The sequence below is a fragment of the Nilaparvata lugens genome, chromosome 6 (assembly GCF_014356525.2).
Source record: "Nilaparvata lugens isolate BPH chromosome 6, ASM1435652v1, whole genome shotgun sequence".
In the NCBI taxonomy this organism is placed as follows: Eukaryota; Metazoa; Arthropoda; class Insecta; order Hemiptera; family Delphacidae; genus Nilaparvata; species Nilaparvata lugens.
Window position 1 is genome coordinate 48,520,848 of NC_052509.1, and position 18,515 is coordinate 48,539,362.

Below are 18,515 nucleotides of genomic sequence, written 5' to 3' on the forward strand. Positions count from 1 at the left end.
TATATTTCTCTTGATGAAAAAAACGTCTAATTGGTTTTTTGAAAGTGACGGCTATTGTGCTGTGGTCGGTAATATCCGTTCTAAATATTGCACTTTGGTATCTTAGGAGTGGACTGGATCTAACAAAAAGATGGTCAAAGCAAGTTGAAGATACAGGTCTAGTTATGTCTCTTATACAACATTTATAGCCGGATGAGGAGAGTAAGTTCAAGTAATCAGTTGTATCATTGTCATCTATGAGAGTATTTATATTAATATCTCCACAAAAAATCGAATTAACACATGGATTCTGCTCAAGCCAATCACTAAGCTCGTTAATAAACATACTAGGTAAATTATTATGATTGCAATAGGCAGCAAGTAGAGCAAGGTTGAAATTTTCATACTCAATTTTTAAGTAAATGGAGTCTGCAGTGGAAAATGAATAATTTAATTCAGTACATTTTATTGTTTCATGGACATAAACCATAACGCCACCAGATCTATTCATGTAATTACATTTGTAGAAGCATTTATAATGGTCTAACTTATAAAGGTCAATTTCATTATCTTTAATCCAAATTTCCGTTAGAATAATTATTTTGGGTTGGTCTTTAATATTTATCATGACTAAAAATTGATCAGAATTCTGTCGAACGCTTCTTATATTTTGCATGATAACTCCTATGCTATTATAGTTGTTATCAGGAGAGAAAAAGTCAGATTGGAAATAATCAAAAATAGTATTGTTGCATTCTAAATCATCCTCTTCCATAGAATGAACGATTGATTGGAGTAATAGAGATAAGATTGCAGTTATAGATTAGACGAGTTTTATTACAGAACAAAATTATCAGGTTGAAAACAGGTTGGAGGCGAAAACAACTTTCGGATTAATTTACTTATGAAATTAAAATTGGAAAAATAACAGAAAATACTTTGAGGACTTCCTATCACCATTCTATATGTAGATAAGAAAAAATATACATACTACCTCATAAAGACATGAATATAGTATAGATTATTGTTCTGATATTTCATAATATCGAAAGAAATAACTATTTTGACTTGAGAAAAAGATAAAATAAATAAAATTGTCTCTCAAGATATTTGCAATAATTCATGTTTTCCTTACGTGAGTTTCTCAAAGTCCTCTTGTGTGAAAATTCTTACCGCTGGGCTGTTAGGTTCCTTACGAGCATAGATCTTTGCTTGTTGTACCCACACGAACTGATAGCCTCGCTGCTTGGCTGTATCCTTTGTCGCCGCCAGTAGTGTTTTGTTTTTTCTCTTCAGGTGTTCGTTGACAAAGATCTTATTCTTCGATTTAAAACTCGGCCATAGATCCGTGGTATTGATGTCTCTTTTTGGCGGTATGCTTCCAAACACTTTTCCCTATGCTCACGGTTTGAGAACTGTACGATGATTGGTTGATACTTTTTGGAGTTGATGGTCGGTAAACGGTGCATTGTAACTACATTATCAATTAGAGAGTTTATTCCCAGAATTTTTCCCAAATTATTCACTACGTCTTTAACTTGTTCACCTTGAGACACTGGTATACCGTCTATTTGTATATTCAAACGCCTAGAGTATTGCTCCATATCGTCAATTTTCACCTCAAGAACAGAAACCCTCTTTTTTAGGATATTATTCTCTGATTCAATAGTAGCAAAGTTCTTACTAAACTTTTTATTCTCCTCCTGAAGGCTGGTAATTTTTGCTAGATATCATCCAAAAAACCTGATAAACCCATTACATCTTTTTTTAAATCTTTCATTTGTGTCGATAGAGTTTCGAACTTTTCATTAAAGATTAACTTAATGAACTCCTGCGTGACCACACCACTACTATCGTCTTTACTATCTGATTTTTGCTAGCTTTACAACTATCACATAACCAAGTATCCTTTCGTGCACCCAATTTCTTATAATTTTCCAAAGATTTAACACTGCAACAGGATGGGTGGAATATGAGGTCACATACACCAGTGCATGTAACGATTTCCTTTTTCCCGATCTCTTCACTACATGTACCGCAAAAAGCCATATTTAAACAAAACTATTCATACAAAATTATATTCACTGTGATTTATAAAATGACAGACTCGATCAAAACAGAATGAGACTAGCCGTTTAAAACTGATATGGGACGGTGCACAGAATACGTCCGGCCGCTATCAAGTCTAGATAGCAACTGAATCTTCTCTCACTTTGATACCTATTGCGCCTCTTCCTTCCTTCGCCATTTCCTTGTCTGACTTTAGAGGTTTGTTAGGCAAGAATCTATTGTCAAGAGCTCCTGTGGATTTAAAACCCCGAGCTAGAAGCTCATCAGCCAGTTGCACTGTGCTAAAGAGTCGGTCATAGTAGATTGTCTGTCCAGGCACCAGTGATCGAGTTAGGCATAGAATCGCAGCCTCCATACTATTGAATCCATAATTCTTCTCTTCAAGAAAAGAGTTCGATCCTTGGAAAATTTCAAAGTCACAAACCACCCCATTTAGGTTGGCTAGCACAAAAGCTTTCAGTCCTACAGGATTGGGTTTGTTAGGGACGTATTGCTTTAGATTTGTATGCCCACTAAAAGGGATCATCATCTCATTGATGCAGATGTGATCCATTCGGTTCTGTTTCAAGCAACCGTTCTGGATTGCATTTATCAGGGGTCTTACTTTCCACAAACGATCTGATTTCCTTTTTTCTTCTGGAACATCATCATCATAAACTAATTTCAATGATCTTCTAATCAAAAAATATTTCTCTCTTGGCATGGCATTAGCCACAAGAGGCACTCTCCACTTTTTCATCCAATACATCCTCAACTGTGGATATTGAACTGCAGCTATCACAAAAGATATTCCAAGCCATTTCTTCATTTCTATTAATGTGAGCATGTGCTTACCCGTCCTTCTAATATGTGTTTGGTTGGTTTTATCAACAATCAGTTGAAGAAGTTCATCATCAATATAATGCTCAATGTATTTGAATGCATCCCATTCAATCGAGTTTAATGGGACGTAGCTTGGTGAAGCTAAAATGAGTGGATCTGGAAGAAACTCAGTGTCTTTCCAATTGAAGCTGGCAATCTTTGACTTCTTCTTTGCTGGGAGCTCACCTGATTCCTGCTTTCTTTTTTTTACAAGACTGGCCTGAAACAATACAAGATTATCTCTATGTACTTGACTATTGGAACATTTCATAGAGCAAATAAGTTTTCATTCAAAGAGTTGAATTGAAGGTAAAATTTGCCAGTCAATTCCTACGTGGCTCCTGTAACATTCTGCAATTATGTATCCTCTAACGACCTAAGTGTCCACATCTGTGGACCTTTCTCTTTACCTCTATCAACCTATGATTGAACAGAAAAAATTATAAATAGCTTATAACAGTATTTTTTTCAAGTGAGTTTTATTGGTTCTTTTCGAGATATACTGTGTATTTTCCATTTTTTTATGTCTTCCAATTATTTTGGTGCAGGCATTTGAAAAATGTCCACATATGTGGACACCGGGCACCAACTAACCTATACTGGAGACAGGCAGCAGTCATTGGAATAATTGGATGAATAATTAGATAATAAATAATTGGAAGTCATTGAAATAAAAAAGAGCTGTTTATTTAAAAGAAATTTTAAAAAAATTAATAAAATAAATTTAAAAATAATATTACTCATGGAAGGCCTTTTAGCAATTTCTTTCGCAAGTGAGGCAGAGGAAGAGTTTGCAGGTAGTGCACTTCACTTGCTCTTTTCCCTTGCACCCTTCCCTGCAGCACCGTTTAGCATTTTTTGATTTAACCATCTCTGGCATATGCTCTGCCTTTCGTTTTCGGAATTTTTTTCCTGTGAGGGGTCGAATTTTCTTTCTTCCAGGTTCGCCTGCTCCATACTCCTCATCCTCATCCTCTGAACCGTCTACTTCTGAATTTTCTTCCTCTTCAGTGTTTTCACCTTCATCACTTTCAACTGTTGATATCATTCCACTACCAAGAGTTCTTTTAAAATTCAAAAAATCCATTATATCTTTCCTCTGTTTCCCAACCTGCAGCTGATCATGCCTGTATTGGATCCATGCATTACTTGTGGAAAGATCTGTGAAATGCATGATGGTTCTGAGCGTCCATTTATTTGTTCTGTAGCCATTTCTGTAGTACGATATCATGCGATCGGACATGTCCACCCCACCCATAAATTTATTATATTTACTAACAACTTGTGGTCTGGTCACCTCCAAATGCACCCTGGCTTCTTTTGACCATCGCTTGCATTTATCTTGTGGTGCATCACCAAATGCACTGGACATCATCAATAGTGGCTTGCTGTCCAGCCATTTGGTGATACATACTGCCACTCTGGTCCCATCTTCACTGGCTTTTGAGACAAATGAATCTGTTGTCCCCCGTGGCATCTTCATTAAGTCCTTATCGGGAATCAAGTCTATCTTTGGACATCGATTTTTCATGATTGTGCCTGTCACACATATACCTTTTTGGCCTGCTATGTCCAGTAACTTCTCCGTAGTGAACCACCGGTCAGTGAAGATGCCTGTGCCAGGAGGAACAGAATGAAGCAGACGAAGAACTGCTGCTTCTCCCACTAGTAGTCTAGGATCATTCCCTAACAAGGTACCTTTTCCCTGGTAGATTTCAAAGTCCAATACCAATTCACTGGGATCAGCAAGAACAAAATTCTTTAAACCTACAGGGTTTGGTTTTCCTGGAACATGCTGTTTAATGTTAGAGTGTCCAGTAAAGGGAACCATTTGTTCATCAATGGAAAGTTGAGTTCTTCGACACATCTTGTAGCAGCCACCTTTTACAGAGTCAAGGAAAGGCCTCACCTTCCAGAGTTTATCTTCATCTTTTCTTGTTTCCGGTACAGTGAGGTCATTGACAACCTTTAAATTATTTCTTATTTCTCTGAATCTCTCCCTAGGCATTGTTTCTGAAATTGCTGGGACTTGACATGTTTTCTCCCAATACATTCTTATTCTGGGATATCCCAAAACACTCATAAGAATATTCATCCCAAAAAATTTCTTCATTTGAGTTTTGGTGACATTCAAATGTCTGTTTTTTGTAGATGGTAATGGATGTTTGTGTTTTCAACCATATTATCAAACATTTCTTCAGTCAAATATTGCTCAAAGTATTGAATTGGAGTCCAATCTCTTCTGTTCTGAGCCCCAGTGTCCTCTTCTTCTTCTCTCAGAGTTATTGAAGACTGGAATGTTGATTGCCTCTCCCAGTCATTTCGTTTGTCATTCAAAACAAATGTCTGCTGTTCTCTGCAAATGTTCTGCTGTTCTCTCCTCAGACTGCGTTGTCTAGAAGAACCAGCAATTGGTTCATCAGGTTGTCTAGAAGGACGAGCAATAGGCTCAGCAGGTGATGAAGAGTCAGGATTGGTGATTGATGATTGATGAGTCAGGATTGAAGTGGCTACTTCTTCATCTTCTTCTTCTTCTTCTTCTTCTTCTGGTGGTGGTGGAGGATTGGAATCAGGAAAGGGTTCTCTGGATGATGTCAGAAAATTATCATCCTCTTCATCCCCCTCATCGTCCTCAAACTCTGATATGTTTCCATTCTCGATCAAGGTGAGGATGTCATCTGCTGAATATTTAGATCCATCTGTTGAAAAAACAAACAAACAAACAAATTTTACAAATAAGTAAATTAATAATCTAAATTATTTTTCAAGTTTTCAACAGTTTCTCTTTGGTGTAATGATTTAATTAATTTTTTCATCAACCTTCCGAATTCAAAATTTTTAAATGACTTTTCCTGGATCAAAAATTATGTGCTGAAACAGTAATGTATTTTAATAACCTCATTTTGGACATTATCAAAATATGCGAAAGAAATGATACAGGCTCAGCCTAGTTTTTCCTCCCTGGTCATAATATCATTATGAATATAGTATTTTGTACAAAAAATGAATAAAAATAAAATATATTTATTGGGTGTCAATATGATGACAGATTTGAGAAATATTTAGCTGTGTGATCCCACCAGAATCATTGGTAATATTTTAGATGAATATTGTATTATTCATTTGTGGATGAATAATATGACCTTGAACAATTATTTCTCATATAACTTTTATTTTCAAAGAATAATGTTATTTAAAAAATTTAGAAGAAGAAAAACAAATAGTTACACTCGTTTTGTTGTTCTGAACGTTTTGTAGAGGTTAGGTTAGAGGTTAGAGCCTGGTGTCCACAAGTGTGGACAGTTTTCAAACAAACACTGACATTAGTTGATTGCAAGAAAATACAAATAATGCAATACTAATCCATTCTAAACAGTTGGTAATGTATGAAAAACATCAATTACTCTTTTAAAACATAAAGAAAACAACTTACCTGGCCTTAGAAGATTGCTATCCATTTTTCAAAGTTTGTCTGCTTTGACATCCAACAAAAATCATGGACTACTGATGATTATCCAAGCGACCACTAGAATGCGTTCTAGAAGGTCCACGGATGTGTACACACAGGTTCATATCCCCAGAAAATGTGAGGAAGCTTTCTTATTGGTTGAAAAAAAGTTGCCTCAAATTGCCTTGGGTCGATAGGGAGGGGGAAACAATTCTGGCTCTAGGCCGTTAGAGGATATACTCTGAGGCTCTTCAGTTGTGACATAAGTTACAGTTGCAATTATTATTCTATACGTATAGTTTTATATGTGTATTGAATACTGTTGAAAATAAACAGCTGATTTCAAATGCAAAAGTCTGCAACTATTGCGCCCTGTGGGTGAAGGACTTTCAAGCTTGATAAACATTCATCATCAATTTCCAATTTGCAATTACTGAACACAGATAAACTTATTTCAATACTGCTTCCTTACAATGCTGCAGTCAATATTAATGTATAACAATGATACCTGAAATCAGTAGAATACAATAAAATGTTCTTTCTGTGTAGTAGTGGAGGTGGTATTGTGGTATTAATTCATATCTGCTGGAATTCTTGACAGTCTGATGATGGTCTTGCAACTGATGATGGACTTGTAACTGATGATAGTGTGAAAACCAAAACTGGTTTCATTATTTTGAAATAATTATCTGTGGACTATCAAGAATTCTACCACATATAATATTCCTCCACATCCACATATCAAGTTAACAGCTAGGTAACCAGTCTGTCCAATAGTAAGCAAGTTGTCAGTAGTAAATAAATTTATAGAAAACATTTAGAAATATTTCTATCAAGTCTACATTTTCAAAAATATTTTTTTTAAGTAATTAGTAAAATAAGGTTCATAAGAAGGTTTTGAACTCTTTTATTGGGAAGAAGAAGACAGAGCTTTCAAAATTATTGAATATGTAGCATCCACTTGAATTTATAGGCTATTTGATCAACATAAAATTCTTAGAACATTTAGACCACACTTGGAAACTTTTAAAACACTATCAAAACATTATCAAATATTGATAATCCCCAATAATATCTATTCTGTATCTTTATATCAAGAAAGCTGCAAAGACAAATATTCCTCAAGTATCACATCACGGAATTCTACATAGGAAGACTATTCAAAAATATGTGATATCAAAACAAATTTAGAAAAGCTGGGTTCCTTGAAACTTCTATTCAATCCTTTACAACTTTAAGACCAAAATTATTTTAAAACATTAATTTATCAATAAGGGACCTTTAAACATTTCATATACTAAGTTAATCCAACTTTTAGTAGTTTAGTAGATTATAAAATATAAATTTAAAGAAAATTGAAATTCCCAGCTGGATCCTTACAGAGAAAATATGGCCTCACATTTCATTGTAAAGATACAACCGAAAATCTACTATTGAAATGAAATAAAAATTTGTAATCTATTATTTCCCAAGTCCTAGTTCTCAAACCTACGATTTAACAAAAGGAGTCTAATTCAGCACGTTTTAATTGATTAAATGGTTTGCATGTTTTACACCCCTCCCTTTTTGAAAGTCTATAGTTACTAAAACCCATTCTGCCACATCCGGAGTTCCTGGTACATTTGTTTAATTTGGAAAAGGTTGTTACCTCAAAGCTGTTTCTTCAATTTAAATCTAGGCTCGGTGATTGAGCTCTACACACGTTCAGATGGACAGGAGACAGCATACCCCAAGCTTCTAGGACTGCCATCGATTCAGAGGCATCTCAGTGGCTTAAAGACACACGTTCATGAGACATTCATGAACCCGTAAATTGATGGACTCGTACATTGATAGACCCATACTTTGACCGCTGTTAGAATAAAAAATAAACTAGGATAATACAAATTAACTCAACTTCAGTTATATCATAAAGTCAACCTACTTTAGGTTATATAAAACTCAAATCAATACTTATTACTTTAAAACACAAATAGACATTACCTACTTCAATATCTTGATTTAATAGAAAAGAATTTATTTGTAATTAAGGTCATGCCCTTTATACAAAGAGGGTACATAACATTCCATAATACAATACTTTAATTCACTAGTATATGGAATAACTTTTCATTATAAGATCTTTCGAGTATAGTAGTTATTTTTGTTCAGTCTGCTCTCTTACATAAATTACATATATAGTGTAATTTTAAAAAATGAATTAGATGATAGGTGTTTCCTTAAGAATCAAGAAAGCTTTTCATTAGAATCAGCAAAACAAATAAAATCTATATCACAAAATACAGTCATTTAAATTTAGGTTAATAGCTTCCTCTTCAAAAATAATTTAAAATAAAAAAAAAATTTCAATTCCTTCTAATAGGTACTCTAAATTTCTACAAAACATATACCATTCATTTTCTTCCAACATTTATCAGTTTGAATATAAAAATACCACCTTCCATTACACAAGAGAATCAAAAGGACTATTCTCAATTATTATACTTTAATTACATTACAAAAAATACTTTGATGGAAGCTTTCATCGATAAAAATTTCCTTAATTATATTATAAATCTATGATGTACCTTTAGTAGCGGTTATAGGAGGAAAATCTCCATTGTGAGGTGACAAATTTGATATGCTCTCTTCTTAATTAAAGCATTTACTGAGGCGGAAAAACTAGAACATGCTATTGGAACAGATGGTTCCACAGCCAAATACTACCAAGCCTAAAGCTGGCATAAAAGCCATGATTAACACAAAATACTGATCAGACTACATTATGTACTGCTTACAACAGAGGACAGACGCTGAATGAAGCCACTGTACACTTGCCTTGTTGAGGACAGCTGTGTACGGCCTCACTAGATAGGAACAACTAGGTAGGTAGGTTCAACTGCAATGTATGTGGATACCATACAAACTGGTTTATTATCGAACCATTTGCAGGCCACAATAAATCATTCTCAGTATCTATGAGAGTGTCGTGACTTCCTCTACCTTTTTTTGAGAGTGCCTTATCAGTTATCAATGGACAACCAGCTAATCTGTTTGCTCTCACTGTACCAACTGATAACAGACCCTGTTTTTTCAATTCTAATAGAAGATCATGGGAGGTAAACCAGTTATCTATGAAAATTTTATAGTTTCTGTTTTTTGGAACAATTTATGCAAGTTTTATTATGATCTCACCACTGACACCAAGATTTGTCTTGTTTCTTAGTGTATCTTTACCTATATTACTTACTTACTTATGCCGGCGCTACAGTCCATGAAGAACCTTCGTCTCCTCCACAATTCGCCTCCAATCGTTTCTTGTCTGGGCTAACACTCTCCACTGCATCACTCCCATCACACGCAGGTCGTTCTCTACTTCTCTCAGCCAGCTCCTTCTCGGCCTTCCTCTTCTTCTTGCACTGTAGAAGACCTCTCGCATGAGCTTCTGCTGGGCTCTCTCCTGTGGCATCCTCTCTACATGCCCAAGCCAGCTTATTCTTCTTGACTTCACGAATCTGACAATATTCTGCCTCTTGAGTAGGATTTCAATCTCTTCATTATATCTGATCCTCCAAATCCCTCCTTCATTTCTAGGGCCATAGATTCTTCTTATCACCTTCCTTTCAAATACTCTCAATGCATGAGTGTCCGCTGCATTTAGAGTCCAAGTTTTGCAGCCATATGTCATGACAGGTCGTATCAAGGTTTTGTACATTTTCATTTTCGTTTCTCTGGAAATAGCTCTCGATCTTATTAATTGCATATTGGCAAAAAATGCTTTGTTGCCAAGCATTATTCTTCTTTTTATTTCTGGGGATATTCTATTCCCTTGGTTGACCTCTGCGCCAAGGTAATTAAACCTTTCAACCTCTTCAAAGGAATACTCGCCAATATCCAGCTTTCCCAGATGTCGTCTCTCTACAGCTGTCTTTTTCATCTTCATGTACTTTGTTTTTCCTTCATTTACTCTCAGACCAACCTGTCGTCCTCCTCCCTCAATCACCAGAAAGGTTTCTTTCAATGCCCGATCACTCCTAGCAACTATAACTATGTCGTCTGCATAAGCATGCACCTGAATAGTTCTGTACATTATGCTTCCTGTCATATCCACCTTGTTTAATGTTCTCTGCAGGACCAGATTGAAGAGCAGCGCTGAGAGAGTGTCACCCTGTCTAACTCCACTGTCCACCCTGAATTCCCTACTCATTTTTCCATTAATCAGTACCATACCTACACTTTGAGAGAGTGTCACCTTCACCAGTCTTATCAGTTTTCGGGGCATTCCATACTCCTCCATTGTGTCTAGCACCTTCACTTTATTGATGCTGTCAAAGGCCTGTTTGAAGTCTATGAATAACATATGCAGGTCTATTCCATACTCATAGCATCTTTCCATGGTCTGACGAAGTGCAAATATCTGGTCTGTTGTTCCTCTGCCTGGCCTGAATCCACATTGGTACTCTCCAATGATGGACTCAGCATAAGCACTAATCCTCCTGGTCAGTACTGAGGAGAAAATCTTGTATGCAATGTCCAGCAGTGTGATTCCCCTGTAGTTGCCACAGTCTTGCTTATCTCCTTTTTCGAATATAGGACACACCAGGCCTTTCCCCCAATCCTTTGGCATCTCTTCTCTATCCCAGACCATGCCAATCAGCTCATGTATCCATTCAGCCAGAGACCGTCCACCATGCCTCCATATCTCCGAAATTAGCTGGTCCTCTCCTGATGCTTTCCCATATCTTAGTCTTTTGATTGCATCATTCACTTCTTCACCTGAAGGTTTCACAACTTCCACGTCTGCCGTGTGCTACTTAGGTACCCATTCCTCCACTCTACCTAGCTCCTCACTCATAGTCAGTTCCTCAAAATATTCCGCCCATCCATCCATTACTTCCTGCTCCTCAGCCAATACATTTCCTTCCTTGTCCTTACATCCCATGCTCCTAGACTGAAATCTCTTATTCATCACTTTCACTGCATGATAAAATTTCTTTGCTTCATTGGCTGTGTTGAGCTCCTCTATGTTTGTTAACTTTTCCTTCAGATATTCTCTCTTTTTCCTTCTTATTAGTCTCTTAGCTATTCTTCTACTCTCTTTATATGCTTCAACCTCCCGTCTTGTCTCTCTTTGAATCATTGCAAGTCTGCATTGGTTTTTCTGCTCAATAATAGCCCTACACTCATCATCGAACCACTCGATGTTTCGTCCTTCTCTTCTCTCCCCAATGACTTCCTTAGCTACCTTCTTTATGGTATCCTTCATAATATACCATACATTTCCCACATTGTCAGTCCTCTGCACCTGCCCTCTAGCAACCTCTGTCTGCTCCTCCAGCCTTGTTTGGAATTCCTCTTTCTTTCCATCATCATGTAAGTTATCCACATTCCATCTTGTCCTCCTCTCTTCCAACCTTCTTTCACCTGAGGCTAGCTTTTCTAGTATGGTTGCTTCGAGCATGTAGTGATCAGAGTCACAGTTTGGTCCTCTAAGCACTCTCACGTTCTCCACAGAGCTGGTATGTCTTTTTGAGATAAGCACATGGTCAATTTGATTTACAATGTTTGACCCAGGCATTTTCCATGTACCCAAGTGTATTCTTTTGTGCCTAAACATTGTGCTTGCAATCATGAGTGCCTGTTCCACGGCCAATTCAGCAAGTCTTCTTCCATTTTCACTTGTCTCTTCATGCAGTGTGTGCTTCCCTGACACTCCTTTCAAAAATGGCTCCTTCCCAACCTTTGCATTGAAGTCGCCAAGCACTACCAACATGCCATACTTTGGGGCTTTTGCGCATTCCCTAGCCAAACTTTCATAGAATGTATCTTTGTCCTCATCGGTGGCTTCTTCAGTAGGTGCATATGCAGAAATTATTGTCAGATTCCTGAAACGTCCCTTTATTCTTATCTTGCACATATGCTCTGAGACTGGCCAGAAAGCTAAAATTCGATGCCTTACTTTTGCATTTATAATGAAGGCTGTACCATGTCTACCAGCTCGTTCCTCATTGCCACTATACAACACACTATAATCCTTCTTATCTATCCTTCCAGAGCCCTTCCATCTAACCTCCTGCAGCGCCACCACATCCATCTTGCATCTCTTCACTTCATTAATAATCTCAGCCATCTTTCCTGCTTGCAACATTGTGCATACATTCCATGATGCTATATTTAAAATGTGATTCCGTTTCCAATTTCTTTTATTTTTGTTTCCATTTGTGTTATCCGTGATTCCAGTCCTGATCCGAGGCTTATTGTTTGGTTTCTTTGCTTGATTGCTTTTTGTGGGGAGGGGTTGCCGGCCCCACGCCCAACCCCCAACCTGGAGGACCAGGTAATTTTTTCTGGTTTTCTTCCCTAGCCTTTGACAATCCAATGCCGAGCTACAAGGCAGCAGCCAATTTTCTTTCAGGATTTTGTTCCCTTAGCCTTTGGGTATCCATTGATCTCCCTCTGCAAGGCAGCAGTTGTGCTTGCTAGTTTTGGTCCACCCTGGGTATTTAATTCCCCCAGTACCCACCATATCTGATGGGCATTCCCCAATCCGCCACCTGGGGAGGCGCCCAGTAGGAGACTAGCAACTCCCCTGGGATCTTTACCTATATTTCAAAATTGTGTACAATGCCACAATTTGAAGCAAGTGCAAAAACCTTTATCCCCCATTTATGAGGTTTGTTACGAATGTATTGCTTCATTACACAGCACATTTTTCATCCACATCAATTTTACACATATTTTGTTGTACTGTATTGATGAATGGACGAATTATGAATAATCTATCATGCTGCGGATGACTGCGATTCAGCAGCTTAGAATTATCATTTACATGTATATTACTACACAAAATATCAAACCGATTCCTTGGCATCACATCTGCAATAAGGGGAAATCGAGTTTTTCAGCCCAATACATTCTATAACTCGGCATCCTAACAATTGAGCTTAGCAGATGAATACCAAGGAACTGTTCAATTTCAGAAAAATTAGTGTTGACATTTTTCCCTGATTGCTGGACAGAATAAAGATTTGTCTGTTCTACTATATTATCAATTTCAGTCTTGTCAATAATTTTTTCGAAATATATCTTGGGGGATAATAACTCCTCTGGTGGATCTGACAATTGGAGATCACAGGTACTTTCATTGAATGTAAAATTTCTTATTTTTCTCCAACATGCTTTCGAATTTTGCAGTGTTGTAGAATTGTTACCAGCCTGAGTTGAAGACCGTGATTGAGATGAAGGCCCTCGTTGAGCCTCAGATGAAGGCCCTGGTTGAGGCTCTGGTTCATCTGGAAGCTGATCAGTGGTTTCCTGGTTGTGGTTTTCAAATTCATTCAGCATTTCCTCCAACCGAGTCTCAGAGACTGCTGCCAGTTCATCCTCTGAATCATCATCATCAAATATTTCAATATCAGATACATCACCATATAGTTCATCCAACAGCTGTTCTTCACTAAAAATATTCCAATCCATAGTTACCTATAGCAGAATAAAAAAAAAAACAAGAATGATTAGTTTCATGGAACAGACAGAAGTAAAAGAATGCATGATAACAGACTGATCAACAAAAGTCAATTTACTATAGAGTTGTCTCATTTTTACTGCATTCAAATGCTCTTGATAGAAAAGTACAGGATAAAACTGATGAAAATTGAAATATCACAGTGTAGGCTAGTATCATTCTTGTAAGTTATATAAAAATATTCAATCAGCTTTACATGAAATTCAATACTGAGTATTGTAAGTTATATAAAAATATTCAATCAGCTTTACATGAAATGCAATGAAATACTGAGTATCATACCTATGAAGAGATCATATACACATCTGGATTCTAGCCTTCATTGTGTTGTCGAATATGAATAGGTCTAATCTCAATAAAAACCGTTCGCAATATATTTACAAATTAATCCTATAATTGATAATATAGGCTATGCACACTTTTATTCATCTGATTACTGACTATTTCATGAAATACATCCAAATAATTAGACATCAGATGATGTAGGGGAGACTGTTGTACCTTGAATCAAAATTTGAAAAAAGTTAAAAAAAATTTTTCTTTCTATTTTTTTAGTAAATGTCATTTTCTTATGTTTCTGTAATCTATTTCTCACACAATCCAGCCCATAAACAACTAAAATCTTGCTGTCTTCATTTCGTTATATAATTTTTTTTATTTCGTGTTTTATTTATCATAGGTACATGACCCACTTGTACATATGATAAATAAAAAATGTACCATGGATCAATTAACTTATATGAGTAAAATGAAGAGGATATTGAATAAGAACTGGATAATCTAATTCATAAACATTATTTATTCATTAATATGGTCTAAAAAATGAAAAAAAAATAACAATGTTATATTTATTTCAATGCAAAATAAAAGTAGGCTACTCACTTGAATAATATTGGAAAAATTTAGAAAATTTGTAGTTTGAAATATTTTTTAATCAATATTGGTTAGTTAACATTGTAGTTTGTGAATTCAATCTGGAACCATAAATATCCTTTGGTTCTAACTGAACCAGTCAAGCCTATAGGTTTTGGTAGTTTGGTCACTATATCCTCCCTTATCACATCAAAAATTTCGTCTGAATCTGCCATAAACTTGTTGGTATTTCGAATCTGTTTGAAGAACTGAACTTTATACTCGAGACCATATTGGTCCTTGGACAATAATTTTACTACATAATGGACGGTTGGTGACTTTTTTTTGGGAAATTTTATTAGAACAAAATCTCCATCATCAAATTGTTCACTCTCAAATTGGGTCTTTTCTTTTCTCTCTAACTCTTCTTGATCAATAATATTCAACATTTCCGCAAGTTCATCTTCGTTTTCAGATAGCAAGTTAATATTGTCTTCTTCACTGTCTGATATTTTTTTGAAGCTTAGTTTTTTTACAGTCTTTCTCTTCTTCTCGGTGATATTTTTCTTGCTACCTTGAAAATTTAAAATTTTCCTTGCTGCTTTTTTCTTCTCCTTCTGTTGACGAATTTCTTCTTTTACAGGTGTGTCAGTAGCTATTCTTGTTCTTCCTGGTTTCCTTCCTTTCTTTACGGTTTTTCGGGCTTCAGCTTTAGGGTAGGGCTGAATATCTTCTGGGGAGATTATAGGCCTACTCTTATGTAAATCGTGATTAGTAGAGCCAGCAGAGTGTGAAGGTGTTGAGGAGATTCCTGATATGGAAGGTAGGACTACTTCAGAATTTGCTGTAAGGCCAGAGGGGAGTGTTTGATTTGAAGAGCTTTCTCTTGATGCTGATGGCTGTGAAGAATCTTCACTTATTGATGGAGCTGGACGGTCAGTAACACTTGAAGGCAAGAACTCTTCATCATTGAAAATGTTTCTTTGTAATGGATAAATTCCAGTTTTCTCAAAGCCTCTCATTATGTTAACTGTGGTGAAAGCTCGAGGATAAGCTTGACCTACAATTCCAGCCACACAATAAATAGTGAAGGTTCTCCCTGGGTTATTCTTTAGTCAAGCTTCAACTCCTTGGTTGTAAAAAGCTTTAAATGGAAAGTAGACAGAAACATCGAGGGGCTGAAGCTTGTGCGAAGTGTGAGGTGGGAAAGTCACAATAACAACACCAGCCTTCGATGCTAAATCCAAAGTTCTTATGTCAAGGTGAGATTTATGATAAGCTGAGTTTAGTTTGCTTTATGAAATGATTCATAAATTCATAATAGAGACTTTCATTTGACCATCCAGAGGGACTAGCAACACCTATTGTCCCTGGAGGAGCCCCATTCAACATAAACTCCTTGAAGTGAACCCTTGGAAAAATGATCATAGGAGGTATGTGATTACCTGTATCACACAGGTTAATAGAGTTATTAACTGACCACGTTCAGCTGAAGTTACTGTACCAACTTGTTTGGCACCCTTGGGTTCAACAATCTTTGAAGGATTTTGGACAGCTGTTACCCCAATCTCATCCTGATTCCAAATCCTATTTGGGGGAAAGGGACCAAATCGCTAGTGGACATCTTCTAGGTTGTCAAAAAAGTTTGATACATTTACTTTATTAAAACTAGTTGCCCATGATGAACTGGTCTTTTCGGGCTTTTTGATAGTCAAGGCTTTAGAATGTAGTTGCAAGAACAAGCCGCATCCATTCCTCTCCCGCAATTTTATTTTCATTCCAAGTTGAGGGAATTTTCTTATTATTTGCCAAAGCGAACTTGAAAGCCAACTCATGTACTCCTTTCTTTGTCAAGCCATAGTTCATTTTTGCAACAGTGGTAATATATTCTACTAATTTATTCTCCTCTTCATTGTTGAAAACTTTCTTCACATCATATTTTACTTTATATTCGAAGTTTCTTTCACCAGATTCCTTGAATGATTTTAAATGTCAAACAACAGTGGCAAATTTAACATGAAACAATTTGCAGGCCTCCCTAATAGAAATTCTGTTTGATGGTGATGCAGTGACATCTTCAATTGCTTCTTTCATTGATTCACAATTAACTGGATCTCTTTTTTTCCTGATTTGCTTCGTGGCATAAAACCAAAAACAAAGAACTTTGTAACATCATGTACCTATGATCAGTGATCCATGGTACATGATGTTATGTTGATCCAAGGTACAAGAGGGTGCATATTTTTAAACCAAATAGCCTATTTTTTGAGGTTATGTCTTACAATGAAATCCAACATGGCAAAATACTCACCTCTAAAATATACTGGTTCAAGTTGTAATGGGGTGAATTGCCAACCATTCATATGTGATGCGGTATTTTTGATATTTATAAGAGCGGTTGCTAAAATCCCTATTTTGCAAATAAATTTGCAAAAAGTTAAGGCCGTCTGGCTTGCAAAAATGCTGGGTTCAAACCACAGCTCTAGCTCAGTGGTAGATGCATGAATTTTCCAAATATAATCAATCACCACAAGGTTCAATGACTGGTGATCAATGATTCTTACTGCTGCTTCCGTGAAGTTCTTGAAGAATACCAATAAGGAAGTCAAAAAGATAGTTGGTGACTGATTATCAGTAACCATGTATCCAATCGAGAATAATGAAGACCAACTATGGTTTTTTTTCTAGTTGATTTTTAAAACGCTTGTCATGAATACAGGTATTCACCAATTTACCCTTCTGAAATTCCTTGGAACTTACAACGCCAGTTCTTGAAGTTCTCTGGATCCTTATATGATATACTGTAACCTTATTAATATAATTATCAGTATGATTTTTCTGGTGAAATAGTATTACTATCATCAAAGGATGATAAGTAGTAAATGCTCTGAATAAGATCAATATTAATTGATCCGTTGATTTTATATGTTGCAGAAGATTTTTTCTTGGTAACAAGACAGCTCAAACTGTATATCACAAGATGAGTTAGGATATAATAAAAACTTCTAAGATTTGTATGCTGACATAAAACATAAAATATATTCCCATAAAATAATATATATAAAATATTCATATATCTATAATTTTCTTTAAATAAATTCTTTTCTAATATTTGAATAATTATCACAGAGTTTATGAACATTCACAACATTGAGTGCTTTAAAAAATATATAGTATATTTAATACTGATACGTGGACTTCAAGTCAATTCAGAATTCTACAACTTAAAACCTGTTCGGTCTGTAGATTTAACAGGACATACTTTGATCAATGAACAAATGATAATTAATAAAAATAACAATTTAGAAATCTCAGGGTTTATGAGTTCGTGCCATGCATGGAAATAAGCTTCCTACATAAATCAATAAATTCATAAAAGAGTTTTTATAACTTATATGATAGTAGTCGACACATTGCGAATTTCTTAAACTTGAATTAATTTATATAGCACTTTGACCAATTCCCCAATTCACTGCTAAAGGCCTTCTTAATAAATGAGCTCATTTAAGACAAATTTTGCACACTCACTATAATGATGTTCTTGAAGGTCTTGTAGAGTAAATAATTTATTACCAATAATTAATTAGCCGGGTCCTTTTGTCTCTGCTGGGCTCGTGTATGGTCCAGATTTATTATAGATTTCTATCAGTATCAAAAAATATATTTACGGGAATAAGTTACAGTAACCCTTTCATTACCATGGTATCAAATTTTCTCAGGAAAATTTTCTCTTGTGTTTTTTTCTTGAATAATAGGCTTCAAATAGTGAAAATATGTCAAAATTTCCAAAAAAAAAAATTT

At 35.9% G+C, this 18,515-nt stretch overlaps 2 protein-coding genes across 2 annotated transcripts; both read right to left on the reverse strand.

Moving 5' to 3' along the window:
- Positions 1-3,664: 3,664 nt before the first annotated feature.
- On the reverse strand, positions 3,665-4,918 carry LOC111047130 (piggyBac transposable element-derived protein 3-like). The gene has a single exon (XM_022332800.2). The coding sequence runs from the start codon at positions 4,916-4,918 to the stop codon at positions 3,665-3,667; it is 1,254 nt and encodes a 417-aa protein (XP_022188492.2).
- A 6,229-nt stretch (positions 4,919-11,147) lies between these two features.
- On the reverse strand, positions 11,148-12,485 carry LOC111047129 (craniofacial development protein 2-like). The gene has a single exon (XM_022332799.2). It carries the CDS (start codon positions 12,483-12,485, stop codon positions 11,148-11,150), a length of 1,338 nt encoding a protein of 445 aa, XP_022188491.2.
- Positions 12,486-18,515: the final 6,030 nt, after the last annotated feature.

What these genes read in the sequence shown, in the direction of transcription:
- LOC111047130 (XM_022332800.2), bottom strand. Translation starts at nt 4,918, where the DNA reads ATGCCTAGGGAGAGATTCAGAGAAATAAGAAATAATTTAAAGGTTGTC.
- LOC111047129 (XM_022332799.2), bottom strand. Translation starts at nt 12,485, where the DNA reads ATGTTGCAAGCAGGAAAGATGGCTGAGATTATTAATGAAGTGAAGAGA.